The sequence below is a fragment of the Gadus morhua genome, chromosome 12, assembly GCF_902167405.1.
Source record: "Gadus morhua chromosome 12, gadMor3.0, whole genome shotgun sequence".
Lineage (NCBI taxonomy): Eukaryota > Metazoa > Chordata > Actinopteri > Gadiformes > Gadidae > Gadus > Gadus morhua.
This window is the reverse complement of record NC_044059.1, coordinates 19,436,966-19,459,680: the sequence shown is the minus strand read 5'-3', so window position 1 is coordinate 19,459,680 and position 22,715 is coordinate 19,436,966. Positions and strand designations below refer to the sequence as shown.

The 22,715-nt window shown below is 45.8% G+C and overlaps 1 protein-coding gene across 3 annotated transcripts in view; it reads right to left on the bottom strand.

Moving 5' to 3' along the window:
• The window catches only part of bcar3 (BCAR3 adaptor protein, NSP family member), a 59,661-nt gene that overhangs the window by 6,684 nt on the left and 30,262 nt on the right, over window positions 1–22,715 (bottom strand). For 2 of the 3 annotated variants that reach the window (XM_030372895.1, XM_030372897.1), the window contains 6 exons: window positions 14,130–14,261; window positions 12,527–12,652; window positions 12,260–12,376; window positions 11,746–11,981; window positions 9,627–9,727; window positions 282–413 (listed from right to left, as the gene is read on the bottom strand). In XM_030372895.1, the coding sequence (XP_030228755.1) occupies window positions 282–413; window positions 9,627–9,727; window positions 11,746–11,981; window positions 12,260–12,376; window positions 12,527–12,652; window positions 14,130–14,261 (844 nt within the window). Of the gene's footprint in view, window positions 1–281; window positions 414–9,626; window positions 9,728–11,745; window positions 11,982–12,259; window positions 12,377–12,526; window positions 12,653–14,129; window positions 14,262–14,742; window positions 15,259–22,715 lie in introns of those variants that run through there. The other variant, XM_030372896.1, reaches the window with a different exon arrangement.

Below are 22,715 nucleotides of genomic sequence, written 5' to 3'. Positions count from 1 at the left end.
AAGGTCTTAAGTCATGTAGCAGTATAAAACATAACACGTTACCCCTTCAATATAACGAATGAAAGAATAGAACGAACATTAGATTGAGACCATGGATAGCTAAGCGTTTCCCGGTCAACATTTCCCCCAGTCAGAGTTCAATAGCATACATAAGCAAGCATCTATTGGGCTTGTGTGTGGATTATCACAACTCACATCTCACCGCAGAGAAACCCATTGATAAAATTCACTTCCAAGTGGTAGCAGAAAATAACGTTGTCTTTTGCATTGTGGTCACTCACCTGCAAGAGGTTCTGCGGTTCTCCGCTGCACAGAGGGGCTCAGGACTGGTTCGCTGCCCGTCCGGAAGACCGGCATCTTGGAGTTGGAGCTGGCAAGGAGTGGGTCTGAGGGTGGGGCCGGAGGTCTACAACCTGCGAGCAGGACGTGGGTGGAAGAAAAAGGTGGAGGAGGGAATAGAAAGAGAAAGGGTAAAAGGATGTAGATAATGAACGGGTATTCCCCCAAGAACACACAAGATAACGAGCTGCAGTGATAACAGTTTATAGCCTTTTTTTATATGCTGGACACATCGTTGCTGAAATGGGCCGTGAGGTTGGACCCAAGAACAGCACAGACCGAGACCAGCGTTCGAACAGTTCAACAGTAGTATTGTCCAAAACGGGAATCCAAGCTTACAGGAGACAGACAAGGGGCGAGCAGGCAAAGGGGTCAGGGACAGAAGGCTGTTCAGGTTACCAGGGCAGGAACCACGAGGGTGGGTCAGGAACAAGCAGGGTCGAAGCCAAGGAAGCAATCCGGGAAATAGTACTAGAGAGCTTTACATGCTGCTAAGACATTCTGGCAGAGACTCAGTGGAAGGAGTGGGTTTGAATAAGGTGAGGGAACACAGGTGAAGGTGGTTGCACTGATGAGGTGGGAGTGGCAGGCAGGTGATCCGGAAAAGTACTGGCAGGGCTGGCAATGGCATGGAAAGCCAGGAGCAGATTATGACAGTACAGAGCTGTCAGTAGGACGGAAAGCCAGGAGCGGATCATAACAGTACCACCCCCGCCAAGGAACGGCCCCAGACGTCCCAGCCCGAGCTGGGAGGGTGGAGGGGGCCCGGAGGAGGGCTAAAATTCCTCAGAGGCAGCAGAGTCCATGTCCTCCGCAGCAGAAGAGGAAGAGGCAGCCACATCGATGCCACCCCTAACCAGAGGATCAGAAGGTCCATCAGCAGATGGGCCCACAGAAGGCAGAAGTGAGGACGGGGCGGGCTGGCCAGGATGCAGACGGTGAAAGTCTGAAATGAGCCGAGGGTCCAAAATGAACCCAGCCAGCACCCAGGTGCGCTCCTGCGGACCGTACCCCTCCCAATCCACAAGATACTGCATCCCTCGTCCACGGCAGCGAGAGCGAAGAAGGCGCCTGACAGCGTACACAGGACTGCCATCAACGAGCTGAGGAGGCGGAGGAAGCTGCAAGGGAGGAACCAGAGGACTCTGTTGGACTGGCTTGACCCTGGAGACATGGAACGTCGGGTGGATCCTCGTGGACAGGGGAAGCCGAAGACGTACCGCCTCTGGGTTGATGATGCGAGCGATGGGAAAGGGTCCAACAAACCTGGGAGCCAGCTTGCGGTTCTCCACCAGGGGCAGGTCACGGGTGGAGAGCCAGACCCTCTGGCCAACCTGGTAGGCAGGAGCAGGCGTGGATTGCTTATTGGCGGCGGCAGTGTAGCGGTCAACCGACTTGAGGAGAGTAGTTCGTGCCCGGTCCCAGGTACGCCGGCAACGGTGAACGAAGGCTTGTGCCCATGGACAGGCAGCATCTCTCTCTTGGTTGGCAAATAATGGGGGCTGATACCCATAGGCGCACTGGAAGGGTGAAAGTCCAGTGGAAGAGCAGGTGAGGGTGTTGTGGGCATATTCTACTCAGATCAGTTGTTCAGACCAGGAAGCAGGGATGTGATTGATCCACAGGTCCTGGTTCATTCTCTCAGTCTGCCCATTTGACTGGGGGTGGAACCCAGAAGACAGACCCTGTCCCTGGCCCTAGCTAGGCTGAAAAATTCCTTCCATAACATAGATGTGAACTGGGGCCCCCGGTCAGAGACAATGTCAGTGGGCAGTCCATGAAGACGAAAGATGTTCTGGAGAACCAGTTCAGCTGTCTCCTTGACAGAGGGAAGTTTGGAAAGGGGAATGAAGTGGACCATCTTGCTAAAACGATCGACAACTGTGAGGATGGCAGTGTGGCCTTTGGATGTAGGTAGGCCAGTTACAAAGTCCAGGGAGATGTGAGACCATGGGCGTTGAGGAACAGGCAATGGGTGCAGGAAGCCGGCTGCTGGACGACGAGAGGTCCTGTTCTGGTTGCATTGAGGACAGCGCTGACATAGCCTCAGACATACTTCTCCAGTGATGACCAACAGAAGCGCTGCTGCAGAAAGTCTCGGGTCCGCTGAATGCCAGGGTGGCAGGTCAGCCAGAAAGCATAGGACAGTGTGAAGTTGACCTGTCAAAGAACAGTGACCAGCGGGCCTGTCTGGAATTCAGTCTCTTGGCAGATCGAATATATTCCAGGCTGCGATGATCAGTCCACACAATGAATGGCAGCTTGGCTCCCTCTAGCCAGTGACGCCACTCTTCCAAGGCCAGTTTCACCGCTAGAAGCTCCCCATTACCAACATCGTAGTTCCTCTCCGTGGGAGTTAGGCGGCGAGGGGTGGATTTTCTGGTCGACAGAGGAGCACTGAGACAGAACCGCCCCCATCCCCACGCTGGATGCGTCCACCTCCACAATGAACTGATGCTCAGGTTCAGGGATCTGGAGGATGGGAGCAGTGGAGAAGCGAGTCTTGAGGGTGTCGAAGGCGCCTTGCGCTTCGTCAGTCCAGCGGAAGGATGCCTTGGATGAGGTGATGGCCGAGAGGGGAGAGGCAATGGAGCTGAAACCTCTGATGAAACGCTGGTAGAAATTAGCAAACCCCAGGAAACGCTGCAGTTGCTTGCATTTCCCCGGGACTGGCCAGGAGGTCACTGCTGAGACCTTAGCTGGATCCATCAGCAAGCAGTCCTTGGCAATGATGTATCCCAGGAAGGAGACTGAGGGTTCATGAAATTTACATTTCTCTGCCTTGACATACAGGGAACTGTCCAGGAGGCGGCGGAGGACAGATCTGACGTGAGTAACATGCTCCTCCTGGTTATGAGAAAAGAAATATCAGGATATCCTCCAGGTAAACGAAGACAAACTTGTTCAGCATATCCCGGAGCAGGTCGTTGATCAAAGTTTGGAAGACAGCGTTGGTCAAACCAAAGGGCATCACCAGATATTCATAATGTCCTGTTGGTGTGTTGAAGGCCGTCTTCCACTCATCTCCCTCCCGGATGCGGACCAGATGATAAGCATTCCTCAAGTCGAGCTCAGAGAACACTGTTGGCCCCTGGAGCAGCTCAAAGGCTTTTGAGAAGAGTGGCAGGGGGTAGCGGTTCTTAACCGTAATGTCCTTAAGTCCATGATAGTCTATACAGGGCTGCAGAGACTTGTCCTTCTTCTCAACAACCCCCCCCCCCCCCCCCCTGCACCAGCATCTGAAGAGGAGGGACAGATGATCCCTACCGCTAAGGAGCCTTGTATGTACTCCTCCATGGCCTCTCTCTCAGGGGCAGAGAGAGAGTACAAGCGTCTATGGCACAGTCATAGGGGTGGTGAGGTGGCAGGGAGTTAGCCTTAGCTTGGTTGAACACCTCTTTCAGGTCATGATTAACTGCTGGAACTCCGGTGATATCTGAGGCAGGAGCAGGAACAGAAGAAGCAGGCGACAGCGATGGTGTCATGAGGCAGGTCCGCTGGCAGGTCTCTCCCCACTCCCAGACGGAACAGGTAGTCCAATCGATGTTGGGGTTGTGCCTGCGAAGCCAGGGGTACCCCAGGATGACAGGCTGGCTTGGTGTAGACAGGAGCAGGAACTGAGTGGTCTCACTGTGGCCCTCCGGCAGGAGCAAGCGCACAGGGTTGGTAACGTAACCCTCCCCAGCACATGTCCTTCCAGGGCGCTGGCAGAGATGGGCAATGATAGATTCTCTGGACGGAGTCCAAGCCGGAGGGCGAGGGCCTGGTCCATAATGCTCTCTTCGGCCCCTGAATCAACAAGGATGGCGATGGAGTGGGAGCCAGAAGGCAGCAGGAACTCACCGTCGAGGGTGGGTTTTTTAGGGGAGGCAGGACCAACGATGGAGCTCACCAGTATTCCTCCATTCACTGGTGAGCTCTGGCTTTTACTGGAAACCAGCTGACAAAGTGTCCTGGCTGGCCGCAGTACATACAAAGGTTCTGTCTCTGCCTTCTCTCCCTCTCCTCAGGCGAGAGGCGGGTGCGACCCAGCTGTAAAGGCTCAGTATCCTCCAAACTGACAGGGTAGGTTGAGGCAAACGAAGAGGAGGCAGGAGTTACTTGAGACCTGGAGTGAGAGGAACTGTGTGGCAGGGCAGAACGTGACTGGAACTCTGAGCATCTCTCCCTCTTGCGAGCCTGGATGCGCAGGTCGAGACGGGTGACGAGCTCAATTAGAACCTCCAGTGTAGACGGCAGTTCATAAGCTACGATTTCATCCTTAATGTAACCAGCCAGCCCCCGCATAAAGACATCAACGAGAGCGGCCGGGTTCCAGTCACACATGGGGGCCTTGATGCGGAAGTCTATGGCGTAGTCCATGACTGAGCGGCTCCCCTGGACCAGATCCAACAACTCTCGTCCACCTTTGGCCCCCCGAGGTCCTGTAGCAAAGACCCTCCTGAGCTTATTGGCAAAGGACTAGAAAGAGAGGCAGGCATGGTTCCCCCTCTGCCACTCAGCTGTGCCCGAAAGACGTGCTCGCCCAGTGAGATGGTTAATAGTATAAGCCACCCTGGCTTCCTCTGAGGAAAAGGTGAGCGGCTGCTGGGAGAAGATGATGGAGCAGTTGCAGAGAGAGGCGTTACAGGTGATAGGATCGCCATTATAACGCTCAGGTGCTCCCACATTAGGCTCACGGATGGAAGGGAGAGGAGCACCGACTCCTGCTGAGGCGGATGTAGTAGCAGCAACCAGCTAATATAACATGTCCTCCATCCGAGATATCCGGTCGTCAATCTGAGCTGGGTCCATTTCTGGCCAGATTGTACTGTAATCAGTGGCGTTTTCTACTGGAGGCCAAGGGAAGCCAGGCATCCCTGTTTTTTTAGGCTGTAGTTGTCATCCAATAAAAACATTCATATCAACAGTTTCGTTAATTATTTTGTGCTGTGTTGCTGTAATTTCTTCCCCATTTTTCTCCTCTCATTGACCATTTCACAATGCGCGATACTGCGCCCCTGTTATATACTCAAGACGCGGCGAAACACGACACTGCACACTGCGAGGAAGCCAGCCCGAGCTGGCATCCCTTGGTGAAAAAAAAAGAAAGAATTGACCAATCAGGTGAGGCTACCGTCATGACACTGCCCTCCTCTGATTGGTCGGGAGGGTGTCAGGAGGGTGCCAAGGGAAGCCACTCGGCCCTTGGCTTCACACTAATCAAATCAAAGCATCATTATCAACGTCACCGAAAAATCAATAACAAAACAAATAGCGCGAAATTAGCATGTTTGAATTGTTCTCATTTTTGAGTAGCCTACTTAGCAAGTGCAGTTATGGAGGGTGGAGATTTAGATTATTTACTTAAAAATAATTTTACCAAATTACCGCAACAGCAGCGAATCAAAATAAAATCCGATGGCAGGCCAACACCGAAGCTGAAACTGCGCGTGGAGAGAAAGCAAGGCTTCTTTCGGACGTTCAATGAAGAAAACTATACACGAACGGAGTGGCTAGCTGGCAGCAGCAAACCTCAGCGACTATTTTGCTGGCCGTGTCTTCTTTTTGACAAGGATTCGTGCTCCCTCAACAATCCCTGGGTCACTACAGGATTCGTGGACCTTGCCAACTTGTCCCGGGCAATCGAGAGGCACGGTAAATCAAAAAGCCACATATTATTTATCATATGCGTAGCGGCCATATACATTGGGGGGTACAAGTCCGCCCCAATGTTCAGATATGCCCAAAATGTCCCCCCCAATAAATCACTGGGAATAGGGATATAGCAATTCAATATTTCTATGGGTAGAACACTTAGGTTTTCCCCGAAGTACACTCTGTTCCCTGAACGCATCTCTGCACAAAGTGCGCGCTGCACACCCTAATAACTCAATCCGATTCCATCTACAGCTCTTACAGCCAATGAGAATATGGCTGTTCGGGCTAGCTAGCCAATGGGATAGATCCATGATTTGATTCGTCCCCGCACGTGCGGCTCGGTGACGGTGACTTGTCACTCGATTGCATTGGTCATCAACCGTCTTTTTTACATGACCACGGAATCAAAAACATCAACAACAGCAAATGAGTGGCGTGTTACGATCGAAAACACACGTAAGTTATGAAGCTTTTGATAGTGTCTCTCAAATTTCGTGGGTTGTTGTCGCTTCTCTAGCGAGCAGCATCATTAGCTATGTGTTACCTATGTAATAAGCCAGCTAGATGACGTTGGCCCCGGCCTCATTATGCCGACGTCTCAATGTTCCGAAATGTTCCCCATTAGATCTAAATGCATGGGCAGTTTGGTTTTAAATGTGCTGGGGACAGAGATGCATTCGGAAGTGCATTTTCAGAATAAGGATGCACTAGTTTTTCTCTCTTTAGTGCAGTTAATGAAAGGTTCTGAAAGACGGCATACCCATGTAGCTAATACTAAGGAATAAAATGTATACAAAATCTGTCTGGCACGTTTTATGAAGAAAACGTTTCCAAAAAGTATCGGACATATGACCCACTATGTTCTGCTCCATGTATCCAATGTTGAGAACGTGACATGACATGGCTAAGCTACCAACATAAACAAGAGGAGCTAGGAAAGGAAATTAACTGCGTGTTCAAGTTCAGAATGGGGCAAACGTGTGGCTACACTACACACAGCACTACAAAAATCGTCAAGATTGTATTTGGTGCTGCTTAGTGTGAGAGAGAGAGCGAGAGAGACAGAGAGAGAGGCCTGATTCACAAATTAACAAATGCCAGTGACAGTAAAGGTGTTGGCAAGCTGTAACAAATATGCATTAGCAACCTTTGCTGGTTTAAGTGAATTCACCATCCTCTTTAGGGTAACTAGGCTTGGAGGTTTGGAGAGCGAAAGAGAAGAGCAAATGATTGGGAGTAGGAGAAGGGAGGTAAGGATGATAGTAGAATCTCATGTTAGCCAGGCCTGCCTCAAAATTGGCTGTGTCGCACACACGCACTTGTGTATGTCACCTGGGTAAATCTTTCACATGCACTGTAGGCCTACGAAGTGCGCAACCATTCTCAGCACTTCATTTTAGGAACTATCAATGTTGTACATTGTAACAACAAGCCTGCGTGAAGTTTTAACTTGTCTCTCATGATGTTAGTGCTGCTTGTGTTATTTCACAGTCGTCATGAGCAAGAGGAAGCAAGAGGGTTGCAGAGACATTCGCCAATGTTTTGCCTCGTCTCAGAAAAGAAGCAAAGTAACTAAAGAGGGGTGAGAAAATGAGAAGTGTTAGCCTATCAGTTGTAGCATTACAGTACAGTAGAGTTAATAGACTACAACAAACTAGCCATAGAATTATTGTCATTCAGATCAAAAGTGGTTTGTTGACTATCTGAGAAAGGAACAGTACTTGTTATCTGATAATATTTCTTCCCTGTGGCATGTCCACTTTGGTGGATGAAAGGATGAAAGCAGTGTGTGTCAATCTGGTAGTGACATAGAGGTGAGTAGCCTAAGAGAGGAGTTCTGGAAACTTATAGAGCCTTGGCTTTTCCTATGTTCAATGAAATGTGTAAGTTACTTTGGATAATAGCGTAAATATTAATGGTTTAAACCGAATTGTGACATTAGAGCAGAATCCTGTTGGCAGTGGCACTGATGTTTATGGTGTGTTTCAGTAGTCTACTGGTAAATAGTTTGCTGATATCTGTGATATTATTCCTTCCATGTTTCCTCTGTTGTGTTCAGAGTAGAGCTAGTGAGCCAGCGGGAGAGACAGAAAGTTTGGAGGATGAAAGCACAGGGAGAGTTTGTCAATCTAGTCGTGGCATATAGGTGAGTCGCCTAAGAGAGGAGTAAATATGAAAGGTTAAGACCGAATCATGACATTCACGCAGAATCCTGTTAACACACATGTATATAGTGCAGGGTTGTCAAAAAAGATTATACTGAGATACTAATCGATCAAAATTAAAAAAAATAATATCGGATTAGATACTTATGTGCAACATTATCGATACTAAAATCGCTGTCTTCATCATCTTCATCTCTTTTTTTTTCTCGCCTCCTTCAGTTGACACACAACTCTACACAGCAGCGTTGCAGTTGCTAATATAGCAATATAATAATTATTAAGTCAAGTTTCATTCAAGGTTACAAAACATTGTCTAATGTATGTATTCATAGATTAATCCATAACTACCGTAATCAGAAAACATTTCGGTTATGTCCTTGACATGTCTAATTCTTTAACAGTGCATCATTCAATACGGCTTATGGTTTCACCATGAGATTAGCTCAGTGCGCTCTCTCGTGAAACTCATCTATGTACTTATTAAACAAGTGGATGAAAATATCAGAAAATCTATATTTTCTGAGGGGTAACAAAAGTTTTGGGGTGACTTCTATTTAGGTCCATGAGATAGATGCACCTGGGTGGGTTTTACTCAGCATTGGCAAATGTGATGGTTATGCAATAAAAAATGTAATGGAAGTAAGAACTGGCTGGATTTTGTGTCCTTGTTGTGGTGGTGCAGGTGTTTGTTTGTGTGTGTTTTGTAAAAAAGACAAAACATCAATGAATGTAATGTGGAAAAAAAAAGGCCTGGATTGGTTGAAATATTGAGGAGCACAAAATGTTATATTTAATTTAAAAAGTAAAGGAAAACAGAGCTCTGAAGTATATGTGTGTCATCCTTTCCCTAATTTCAAGTCTTCCACACTCCCTGACTGCTTGGTCACATCCAGTATTAAAGTGTTTTAAACATCCATCCCTAAAAAGGTCTTCAAAATTAGTGCACCAGATTAATGCATGTTCAAAATCTTTTCCTCGGGGGGGGGGGCGGACCCCGCCCCCAGGCATTTGTCCCCCCCAATGTTGAAACCATGGCTACACCTTCAAATACTGTGATTGTGTGAGTCGTGTTACACGTGAACATGAAACTTGAAATAGCCGACAGCCGTGCTGTCAATTCTTTGACCATTAGCGGCTTGTGCATTTCGGTCGGGGAGGGGTTGCATTTATAATAAAATGTATAATCATGACAGTTGCTTAATTATATTGCTAGAATAGCAGAATACATTTTAAGCTGTTAATGCATATAATTTCAACCTGGCATTTCTTTTTTGTGACACAAAAAATGCAAGATAGGGTTTGAGATGTTTTTGTGTGGATTTTCTTTAAAGCATTTAAGTTTAAGTTTATGAAGGGTTGATTGTATACATATTTGGACCTGAAAGAAAAGTTTTATAACCTGCAAGGGAACAAACCAAGTAAAGACATACAAACACAACATATGGGTATCATGCAGTTGGGTGAGAGATGACTAGTATCTACCTAGTGGCAGGAAGCTTTCTGATTGGTGCGTTTTGAGGGGGCCTCGGCGCTCCTGAACCTGGTTGAGGCTTGCTGGTTGGCTGCCACACCTGTCCTTCAACCTGAGTAAAATCACAGTACAAACCAAGCGAAATTAGTAAATGGTAATGGTATCATTCATACTAGGGGATTAGGAATAATGTCGAGTGAGTTTTCAATTCATGGTTATTTCAATAGTCTTTAAACCAATGCTTAAAAGGCTAAAAAAGCACACACGTAAAGGGCATTTCAAATGAAAAAGGTCCAACAGCCGAACCCAGTGGGGAAAAGAGGAAACCTTTGAAAGGGACAACCAAGAAGAAACCCCCTTTGTCTCTTGTTCAATATTGAGGCCAGCAAGTTGGGAGCATAACGAGAGAAAGTAACCTACAGCGTTCTCCTTCATTCTCCTTCATTCTCCTTCTCCTTCTATGACCTTTTTTAACCCCTTTCTTCCCCCCTCTTCCTCCAAACCCCTGAAAAATGCTTCCCCTTTCAGTGTGACTTTTGTGTGTGTGTGTGTGTGTGTGTGTGTGTGTGTGTGTGTGTGTGTGTGTGTGTGTGTGTGTGTGTGAGTTTAAGACAGTGAGAGAATATGGAGATCACATCTTTCTTTATTGCTGCCACTTTAGAAAGCGAGAGATAAACACTGCACATTATGTTGTGTAGTAAAGTAACACAAGTCTCAGTTTGTCTCCGTGGAGAAACAAGTGGCTGCGTATTGTGTCGTGGAAAATACCCACGGTTTAATACTTTAACAAATTACAAGAGGTCGAGAAGGACTAGGTTTGAATGATCAAGGCTTTATTGTCACCACAGAGAGTCACAACATTACCTGAGTTGGTTTGCAAAGAAATTTCGAACAATCTCGGAGCTCCGCTTTATATCCTAGTTGTGTGACCTCCCCTAAGATGTCCTTGGCCAATCACAATGCTCTAAACTACTGGCCAACGGACGTTCACACCCACGATATCCAAGATACATTTCATATAGTAATACAAGCATTAGGCCTACGTACAAAAGGTTTACATATTAAACATTAGTAACATGAAGTTACATAGTATACATTAGTTATATGAAGTGAGGTCTTCCATTAAAAATCCATTCATCGCCTTGTTATCTAACCTGATCTTAAATCACCATGACTTACCACATGGGTTTAAGAGATGAGCCCTGTGAAAGCCATATTAATTTAAACAGCAAAATATGCAGATCTAATAGTTAACAATGCCACTTTATTTGTCTGTGGCATATACAGTCATAATCCTAAAGCTGATAGTGTCTGATTTTAACCAGGGTATGGATCAGTTAACTTAACACTAATTTGGAGCCGACAGAATTTACATTTTAGATCCAGACGAGAAACCATGGGAGGGCGTTTCCTCTTACCGTGGCGTGAGCCAGCTGTCTGAGGGGCCACTTATACCTAATGAGGAACACATGTAAATGTCCCTCAGAATGCAAGTATTTGTTTACCAAGGAAAGCCAGGTAATATCAAGTGTAATATTTGGCTCCATTGTAAATATATTTACCTTATATTCTTGTATAATTCATAATTTAAGATAACCTTATTATACTTGTATTTAAGTGAACTGAGACATAGACTGATGTCATTGAATACAGAGGGATGTCTTATGTGAGTGTTTGCCGGTCAACTCTGAACTCTCTGAGTTGTGTTGAATAACAATGGAACAGGGTTGCGCCTGCGCCCCCCCCCCCCCCCCCCCCCCCGCTGGTACATTCCTCTCCACTAATATATCCTAATATTTGGCAAATATCCTTTTAAACCTTCATTATTTTCTACCACAATGTTAAATAAGCAATGAACTACGGAAAATGACTCCAACTGTCTTGATGATAAAATCTAAGTAGAATTGTAGCACTCAGATAAATTAAAAGAGTAGCAAAGGGAGTATATCTTGGCCTGCAGTGTGTGTTTTAGAATGTGTGTGCATCTGTGTGTGTTTGTTTATGTCTGCCTTTCTGCTTGTGTGCGCTGAGCTTTTATTGCTGTGTTGTGTTGCAGCCAGCAATAAAAGGACAGTGTGTGTCTGTGTGTGTGTGTTGTCTGTGTGTATGTGTGTGGGTGTGTACACTGACCTGAGCTGGTTCCCTCGACCCATGCCATTGCACTGTTTGTGTGAGTTGTCGTGCACGCCATGCACGTGGTCTTGCGCTTGCCCATTGGTGATGTTGAGGCTTAAGCGCTTCTGACTCCGCTTCTCAGGCAGGGTGAGCCTCGCCTCCTGTGGGTTGGTGGCCAATCCGTACTTCTCTTCCAGGCAGCGCAGTGGCAGCCCTCTGTTGATTGGTTGGAAAACAATGGCTCCCACCACCTGCATATAAATGTGCGATGAAAGACATAATGACTGAATTAAGAATTTCTCCATGACAAACATTATATTGTCAAGTTGAAACGCTGAACCAAGCAAGTTGTGTTCTCTAAAAGGTGTTCTACTGAGCCTAAACGTAGCTGAACCGGCTGGTCTCATGACTCTCCCTTGATTCTCAATTATAGGCCAATAGAATGATGGTACTTTGTGTTTCAAGTATTAATATGTTAATTTTTTTCTAGGAGTCTTACTATGCTAATCTTTAGTATCATGGCACCTACCTGGGAGACGGGCTTCCTGTTGCCCACATAGTATCGTATGAGGGCGGGCACGCTGTCAAAGCCCTCCCTCTCAACACTGTATTGCACTCTAGAGTAGGCCTCGTTCAACATGACCACCTGCAACACAAGGGGGTATGGCTGGTGTTAGCAGCTAACGCAGCTAATGGCTTCTTGCTTATTATATTGAAAGACCTCAAACAAAACAAAGATTGACATTGAAACAATACGTTGACTACAAAGTACCGCATATATGGTCCAAAACGTTACCTTTTTATTGATTTTAAAGTGCTGAGCGGTATTACGCCACTGGCTGGTCAGAACGTAGCAGCCTGGACTGGATAGCGAATCACGGACCAGGAAATCTCCATCGCGCTGGACTAGGTTCTCTGCCACCTGACAATGGGAAGGTACATGTAAATAAAGATGAAGCCTGCCCACGCACATACACACACGCACACACACGCACGCACGCACTTGTGCACACACAGCATTGTTTACACTGATAACATTGCATTTAAATAAAACAATGGTGTCCTAAAGCACAGCTCTTTCTCTTGTTGCGGGATAAATAAGTAATAACAGAAATATATTGTCCATATAAATAATGTTGTACATTTAAGGAAGAGTGATTGGTGCTTAGATGGTAAGCATATGCACAACAACCAGCTATGCCAATTCTTTTTTTTTTTTTTTTCATGTGTATTACTAGTCAGTTAACAAAACTAATCAGATCATCATTAATATATCATGGGCTAAATGTCAAACTGATGGAAATTTAAAGCAAGTGGTCGTGAGGTCAACAACATTTAGTTTATTTATAGGCTAACTGGTTTTCTGTGATCGACAACATGAGGGAGGTAAACATGTCAGTTGGTTTATCGTTCCCTTTTTATGCTTCTGCAGCAATAGGAAAATAAATGAAAATGTCACCATGTAGTTAAACCAGTGTTTGGAGAGTATAAACTACTTCAATTAAAATTGCTTCTTTTATGTTTGGTCAGAGAAAATATAGTATTCAAACGGATTACATCTCTGGGTACAGCCTGATAGCATTTGGCTTTCAGGTCAAACACACACACACACACACACACACACACACACACACACACACACACACACACACACACACACACACACACACACACACACACACACACACACACATTCCATCTATAGTATGTGAGTGTGTCTGAGTGTGTGTGTGTATGTCAGATCTTGTTTTACCTGTTACTAGCCAGTGTGCTAATGGGAGGGACACTATGATTACGTCACAGAGGTGCATGTGAGTGTGTGCTTGTGTGTGTGTGTGTGTGTGTGTGTGTGTGTGTGTGTGTGTGTGTGTGTGTGTGTGTGTGTGTGTGTTTATGTGTAAATAAAGCATTATGAGGTTTTGATTAAACTGAATCTGACTTTTTGAGGCTGTTCCATTAACACTCTGCATGACATTTGGTTCAGCATGGTAATGTGAACCAATTGAACCAATGTGAACCCATGTTTAAAATTTGAAGCACAAAGCCAAAGCTAAGCTTAAGCAAACTACAACAAACGGTCATCGTGCTGTGACTAACAGAGGAGCGATATGAGATATAACCACACTTATTGCTGCTTTAAAATTCTGATTTTAAAGCAGCATAAGAGGGCAAGTCAAATAAAATAATTTAAATCCAAATCCAAATAATAATAGCTATAATATATATACACACTTGGTTATCAGAAGACTAATCAAACTGTGCTAATACGCAGGTAGAGGTTAAAGTGAACAAGCCTAATCTTGCTATTGGGTGCATTCTCCAGCATTAGAACCAATCAGACAGCTGTGAGCTAACAGGCAAAGGCCAGGTGTTTGTCCATGGGTCTGTGATGACGCTACCTGTCTGGGGATGGACCCGTGGTACCAGGCATGACTCCTGGGCTCCTCACTGTTCGTCTTTAGCTCTTCCTCAAGCTCCCTGCGAAGCTTCTCCGGAGGACCACCGTCCATGATGAACTGGTCCCTTGAGAACTGGACCCACACATACATACAAACACACATGCACACACACATGCACGCACAGAGAAGAAGATTTTGAGAAAACACATACATACACCAACTTCAAACTCATCGCAGTAAAACAGGTGGAACTTTTCTTGAACGATTTGTATTATTTATTTTTTTGATCCTAGATCCCCTGAATATATTGAGTTTGTGTTTGTCTGAATATCAGATGTAAAAGTAATGTAATAATCACAAAAATGTTATTTAACCATTGAGAACTAGAAAGCAGAATAGATACCGGAAATGTATACCTAAAATAAACATAAGACAGCTGAACAACATTGTAAACATGAACATTACAAATAAAAAAGAATATTGCAGAATGTTTGAGGCAGAGTAACATTCAGACCTCGCTGACATGGTAAAGCAGACGCTGTGGACAACCTGACCGACCTCACAGAAATGGCCACCCTCACAGGACACGCTGTTAAAATGAAAAAACACTTACATTGCAACTCGCGGGTCTCGCCATAGCTCCCTTGTTTCCCTTCTCTCTCTCTCTCTCTCTCTCTCTCTCTCTCTCTCTCTCTCTCTCTCTCTCTCTCTCTCTCTCTCGCTCTTGCTCTCTCCCCCCTCTCTCCCGCTTATCTTTTCAGACACACCTGCCTTGTCTTTCACTTGAACACATTAACACACACTGATTTCCTTCCTTCATATCCGTAAGTCTCTTTTCTTCTCAATCACACACCGTTAGCTTGCTCTGTTTCACCACACACTCAAACTCACACGCTGTCTCCTTTCAACACTCTGATGTGTGCGTGTGTTTGTGTGTGTGTGTGTGTGTGTGCTTGTGTGTGTGTGTGTGATCTTTTCAGTGTCGTATCATGTCATTCAGCGTTATGGCCGCGCCCAACAGTCTAACCTGCCCTTACACACACCCTTAACCTGAGGGACGCATGCAGGCAGGTCCACACAGACACACACACACACACGCACGCACGCACGCACGCACGCACACACACACACACACACACACACACACACACACACACACACACACACACACACACACACACACACACACACACACACAGACAACCAGACAAGAAGATCCACACTGTCGCTGCAGGGCTGAAGTGAAGTTACCCTTTTTGATGTAATGCATTCTAATGGTAAACCATGGTATGTCATTAAGTAGTAATCAAGTAGTAATCTCCTTAAATCCTGAGAAAGTGATTAAGATTAATGTGACACGAGACTACATGGGGACAGGAAACATTGTCCATGGTTGTGTCATGATGATATGCTTTCATATTTTTATTCATCCTTCCCCCTTTCCTTTTGTGCTCCCTCTCCCCTCTCGCTCTTAAATAGTTCTCCATGTCTCCCCCTCTTCCCAGCCCCTAACCTTGGTGTTATTGATAGACAACAACTCAATACACTAGACCCCTCCGCTGCCCTGATGTGCTGTGTCTCCATGCCTGACAGGAAGCTCAGCCTATCCTGTTGCAGCGTCTCCATGGACTGTGTGGTGGAACACACTCTGGTGGGAGGAGTCATCCAGCGACACCATCACTAGTTCAATTGGTCCATGCAACCAACCTTGTGGACTACCTTCTCTGTGTTGCTTTGCTGTTATGAGATTTTTAAACAGACATGTCACATGATGACATTGTGACTAGTGATGTGTGTGTATGTGTAATTGTGTGTCACATGGCACAATGCTATTGAGCTGTGGTCTGACCAAGGCCCTGCTAGACACATTGACCCCCACATGCATGTCCAATTGATCCAGCACCTCACATGAGCTATAGTGCAGCCGTTTGGCCCATAGGTAAGCATTCACCTTTATTGAACCCCTACATGGTCGTTCCAACGTAGGAAACAAACTTTGTTTCCGCCCCTTTATATTTTGAAGATTGTGAGAGTTTGAGGTCAGATCATATTCATACAACATGCACTGACCTTCATATAGTTATATAAGTTGTGTTGGCTCACGTCTATCCATATATAACATATGGCGACCATCAGCATTTCCTCTATAGGTTATATTGTTGATGGATACTCGGAATTGGTTCTGCCAGCCAGCAGTCATATCGTCATACAGCACAGAGGTCAGTAAGGGGTGGACAGTGTAACAACCGTGTGTTTGTGTGTGTGTGTGTGTGTGTGTGTGTGTGTGTGTGTGTGTGTGTGTGTGTGTGTGTGTGTGTGTGTGTGTGTGTGTGTGTGTGTGTGTGTGTGTGTGTGTGTGTGTGCAGGGCCGTTGCACCAAATCCTGGGCCCTGTATACAAGAGGTACTGATGGGCCCCCCCCCCCCCCCCCCCGAATTCCCCCTACTAGCCCCCTGCGCTGAATTGTTGACGGGGGGGTAGAGAACAATTGTTGACGGGGGGGGGGGGGGGGGGAGGAGACATGGCCGTGTGCGACTCCTAACACTATGGGCTGGTGGATAATTCAGATAAAATATTTAAAAAAAATTTTTTTGCCATGGGCCCCCCCAGGACTGCCTCACTTTCCCCCGCAGTCCGTCGGCCCTGTGTGTGTGTGTGTGTGTGTGTGTGTGTGTGTGTGTGTGTGTGTGTGTGTGTGTTTTTTTGGTTGGGGGGAGGGGTTATCTATTGTGGCAACCCGGCCCCGACACGGCGGCCCTGGAAGCCCAGAGGGCAGGTAATACAAGCAGTTTACCACCCTTTTCCCTCAGAGGGCACCAAGGGCCACATTAGCGCGGTCCCACTCAACGCCAACGGGAGACCCCTGTGTACCAGGCCAATCAGACCTTGGTGAGGGCTATATAAGAGAAGCGGAGACGTGATCTAGGGGGAGGGGTATGTGACCCATGCAGGAGCTGGGAGCGGACCGAGATACCTTACCGGACGGACTTTTGCCTTAGGAGACGGTCGGGAGACGACCGACGGACTCAACGGACGGACGTCCGCATCGGGATACCGGGACAGCGCATGAGGAAGGACCGCGGCGTCCCCAGTGGCTCACGGAGCCCGGACTCTTTCACCGAACCTCCCACAGTCAAAACCTTTATATCCACAGGTTCACGGTAGCGTTTTGAATACATGCTTCGCGTTGTGCCGGCGAAATGCACATTTCTTGAACCCCTGCATAACTGCTTGCAGTTCTAGTTTTCATTGATCGGGAGAAACCCCACTTTCTGTTGTCGGATTTAATAAACGTGCCTTTGCTGGCAGTGTTTGAGCATCAGAGACTTGTGTTCATTTGAGGAGGCGGGGCAGATGGAACTGGGTTGCCACACTATCAGCTCTGGTTTACATTGGAAGGGTTGCGTGCCAGGTGCCAGGGTTGACCACTCTCAACACTGAACACTCCACTAGAACCATTAGCCAGTATAATGATGTCATGGGACAGTTCTTCAGCGGGGAGGAATGGTGATTGCGTACCTTTCCGGGCCAAAGACAAAGTCAAAAGTATGCTGCATGACTGAATTAGAAACAGAACAGAAAGCCCTGGAGAACATCAGAAGCCATATTCTGAAATGCCTTGCTGGTGTCAGAAAAGACCATGTTTTGTGACATTGAATATCATGACTGATAGAGTTCCTAGATGACAATAGTGACTAAACCTGTCCATACTCAGACCCACCCGCCCACCACGATACTGCCCTTCTCCGAAGATTAAAGCTCCCTTAAAACCAAGGTTTGAAATCAGCAAAGAGAAAAACAACAGTGTTATGGAATAGAAGGCAAGGGGATGGGAGAGGAGGGAAAGGAGGGAGAGAGGAATGTGCTGTAATTATCTAGCCTCTTAATTTAACCCTGCAATGTGATGTAATTCACATAAAGCACCTGTATGATCAATATGTTAAACAACCTTCATCTTGCTGGTGTGTCACTAAAGGTGTGCATGAAAGTGGCTGTAACATGAATAATGGCTAGCACATGTGCTAGCCACATGTGCAAGTGTTTTTTTTTACAGCCAACCATCCTTTCCACCTCCTCACCTTCCTCCTAACCTCCTCTCCTCTCTCTTCTCCTTCTTTCCCCTCAAGTCCTGTTCTTCCTATTCTCTTGGCTCCTCTCCTCCCTTCTCTTCTCCTCTCATCCATATCCATCTACTTTTACTCTTTCAGAACTCAATCAGTTAATTTTTCTCTTACTTTTGGACCGTGAAGCTAAACCTTTCAACGTAATGACATTTTTCTCCTCCTTATTATTCCCCATTAATCAGGGGAGACTACCAGGGCACAGGCCTGCCAGAGAAACTGGGAAGCAAACCGTAATGGATCTCAACTCTGACTGGGTCTGACCAGTCCCAGCACTACGCAACTTCACAGCTCCGACCAAGAACTATGAAGGTATTATTGTAGCAAAAGTCTTTAGCACCTGTAACTGCGGATTTTGTATGCGTACACTAAAGTCACAAATGTGTAACAGTAAATTTGAAGTCGTAAATATTTTTTATACCATTGTAAACACTAAATAGGGTCTACGAGTTCACAAGTCCTGCGTTCACACCAAAAGATGCAAAAAGTTGCCGCGCAGCACGATCCCATTCAAAGTGAATGTAGAGACGCATTGCTGCTTTGCTGCCGCAGCACTTGCTGCCGAGAAAATCGGCAGCAAAATTTGATTTGCGGCGCGGCAAAATCTGATTTGCAGCGCAGCATGCCCGTGCCCGCTGCCGGGCACAGGCGGCGGGCGCGTTCACGTATTTTGCGACGCGTCAAATGCTGCTCGAGTTGAAATATTTCAACTTTTCGGCAGCAAACGCGTGATGACAGCCAATCAGCGTTCAACAGCGTTGCCACTGAGGCGTTGCCACTGAGTGACATGCCGTAACAGCCAATCAGTGTTACTCCCTTGGAGAGACCTAGAGTTCACTACCGTTACATTTATTTAGTAACTCGAAAAAAACCACAAATCAGCATTTTGTAGTGTAGTTGTGTTTACAGTTAAACTCAACTATGAGTATGCTAAAGGGCTAGAATAACAACCCCAAACAAAACCCAGTTGGGTGGCAGGCAGCACCAGCCTTCCAGGCTCCGAATGGTCTCATGAACCCATAAACGAGGGGCATTCCGACGTCTCTCCCTCTTCCACAACAGGTAAAGACATGCAATGCTCGTAATGTCGGCCATGGTTGTGAATGAATTCTGAAGCACCGCGGGCAAAACTTGCCGTGCCGCGAAACTTCCCGCGCTGCAAAACTGCGGCGCAGCAAAACCTTCGCTGCGCCGCAAAACCTTTGCTGCGCAGCAAAACTTGATTTGCTGCGCCGCAAAACTTCGGCGACAACGCGTTCGGGCAGCAAATGCATCTTTTGGTGTGAACGCAGGGTTACAGATGCACAAATCCTATCCTGTGCATCATAACTTCAAAGAGTCATGCAATTGAGACTTTTGCTACAATCATTGTAGCGCAGTTGGTGCAAAACACATTTGCACACCCGTGTTTCATAATCTGAGAACATAGCCAAAATGTGTGCATTCGTAAACCCAAATGTGAACTAATGCATCAGAAATTGCACATCTGTGAAAAATTTCCTCACAAATAAAATGATATAGAACGCTATGTTGATTCAGCATTTTAATGAGCAATATGGAAGCATATATGTAGCAAAATTAAAATGGCAATGCAATTTGCAATCCATTCAAATTAGTGCTGTCAGTTAAACGTGTTAATAACGGCGTTAACGCAAACCAATTTTAACGGCGTTAATTTTTTTATCGCACGATGAGCACAATTTATTTATTAAAAAAAATGTATATATTCCTTTCGCTCAAAACAAAGAAGCAGTAGCCTGACTGCTATGTTCAAGGCAGTATGTTTGTATGTTCATCGTTTAATTGCACTATAGGCTTTTTTTTTTTTGTATCGTCCTGTTTTGATCAGTACTAATATGCCAGTGTTGTTATCAATAAAAAAACATTTGCACAAGGCAAGCCGATTAAGAGCATTAAAATGAGAACAATTTATGGGACAAAGAAATCAAGGGATATATACCATACATTTTTTTTAATTTTTAATTTTAATTTAATATTTTAATCGCTTGACAGCACTAATTAAAATATTTTCTGGGCTTTCAAAAGAGCCACTATAATCATCCTCGTCATCATTAAACTAACAACCGTCTAGATTGCTGTTTATCTGGTATTTCCTCTTTACTTTATCAAGATATCCTTTATCAAGCTCCTTAATCCTTTATTACATTACTACAGATTTGCTATTCAGGATTGATTAATTAGGGGAAAACGACATTTTCAAAAGAAACAGATGTCAAACAAGACATTTTTCCATCAAATAAGATAGTGTCGGGGTCTCATCTCTGCTTCAGAACCCTGCAACAAAGCCAGATCTGATAGTCCTGCAGCTCTGCGTGCGCCTCCCAGGTCACGCCCTTTCCTGTTTACTCACGACTAAACAAGGGTCACATCCTGTGTATCCCTGATGTACAGATACACACCGGTCTGTGATGCTTCCCTCGAGAGGAACAACCTCCAGGGCTGTAACAACTGTATCCACTGTGCCCAGGCACCTCTTTGGACGCTGTATAATATATGATGTCTGCACATGTGGTGGACATGTGAGTGCAATCTTTAGACATTTGAAAGCGCCTTTCAAAAGGTACCCAAGGAAATGATCCAAAACGGCGCCCCATCACTTTAGCAAATGGTCATGTTTCACCTTGATGAGGCTGACGCTAGATATTGGCACGAATACAACACCATCCGTGGAACCTAAGTCCATATATTAAAGCCCCTTCCTACAGGGAATACACATCTTTCTACAGCACATTTATAATACTTTAAGTATGTGTTGTTGTTCAATGTTCAAGTGGAAGGGTTGTCCAACTGTTAGTGGCCAAACATTTTTTGGACTGTTTGCGATTTCAGTCAGCATGTGACTTGAAGTTTTCTCACACACACGAACGCAGTGACACACACAAACACACACACACACACACACACACACACACACACACACACACACACACACACACACACACACACACACACACACACACACACACACACTCGCACACACACACACGCACACACACACACACACACACACACACACACACACACACACACACACACACACACACACACACACACACACACACACACACACAAACACAAAAAGACATATGGGGTGACTGGCTACATCCCAGAAAGAGCAGAATTAGAAAAATAAGAGCAGACGGATGGAAACAAGAGGGCGAAGGAACACCTCCGGCTCAGAAGAAACTAACTAGGTGACATCTCAGAGAGAGAGAGATGGAGAGAGATAGAGAGAAAGCAGGAGAACGAGAGCCACAGAGACAGAAGAGGTTAGCAAGGAAAGGAAGGAAGAAACCAAAGGAAGAAGTAAAAACACATGACTGAGATAATAAAATGATTAAAACGGAGCCCGACTGATAATGGTTTTCTTGCACTGACATGTTTAAAATGCATGTCCTACATTTTATACTGTGCGATACCAGATTGAGACCCACTCCCTGCTGAAGAGTTCCTCTGCATCCTGCCTCAGTGTTGGGGGTTCTTGGTGCTTTGTATCTGTATATAAGGCCGAGATCAGAAAGCACAAATTCCGCTAGATTTGAGTAAATGTTTTCGTCTTCGACGGTCTTCATTGTTGTAGGCGATAATGAACAACACGATGGCCAGCTGTCTTTATCTCCGTAGTAGTGTGATCACTGGTCAAAAGTTTGCGATGTGGACTTGAAGCTAGGTTGTGATGATGGAACGCTTGTCGCCTTGTCCAGTCTATGGAATAGACTATTGAATGGTTTTCATTACCTTTTAAAATATTCACTATGCCAGTATTACAGAGAAGTCCCAAACCTTTGCGTTAGCATAATTTTTTAATCTCATATCTCTCACTCTCTTTCTCTCTCTCTCTCTAGCTTGTTTTCTTGCTCACTCGCTCTCTGTCCCTCTCTCTCACTAAACATTCAAGTCTACTAGTCTGGTTTTTGAAGGCCATATCTCTTTCACAGAGAGAGAGAGAGAGAGAGAGAGAGAGAGAGAGAGAGAGAGAGAGAGAGAGAGAGAGAGAGAGAGAGAGAGAGAGAGAGAGAGAGAGAGAGCGAGAGAGAGGGAGAGACAATCACAGCAGCTCACACATTCACACAGTAAGACATTTATGAGCGCATCAGGAAGGAGCAAGAAAAAGCCCAATGTTTTGAGCACAACTCGAAGAGAGAGAGAGAGAATAGAGAGAGAGTGAAACAGAGACATTCGAATCCAGTCAGATTCCTCCCTGGCACACTCAGTGGCATGGGCTGAAATGGTCCAGGATGCATGTGTCTAATCTTGTAAAGGTAGCATGAGGCTAACTTCTAATCCTAGTTAATGTGCCACTGCTTTTCAATGTAGCCGCATGTAAGTTGCACTCTGCAAACCCAGCAAGGGATAGGGAGCAGCTGTGGTCAACCAGTTTGTGCACGTTGGCTGTGGTTAATTATAGTGGGAGACATGCTTTGCACACATTTTGCTTCTGATT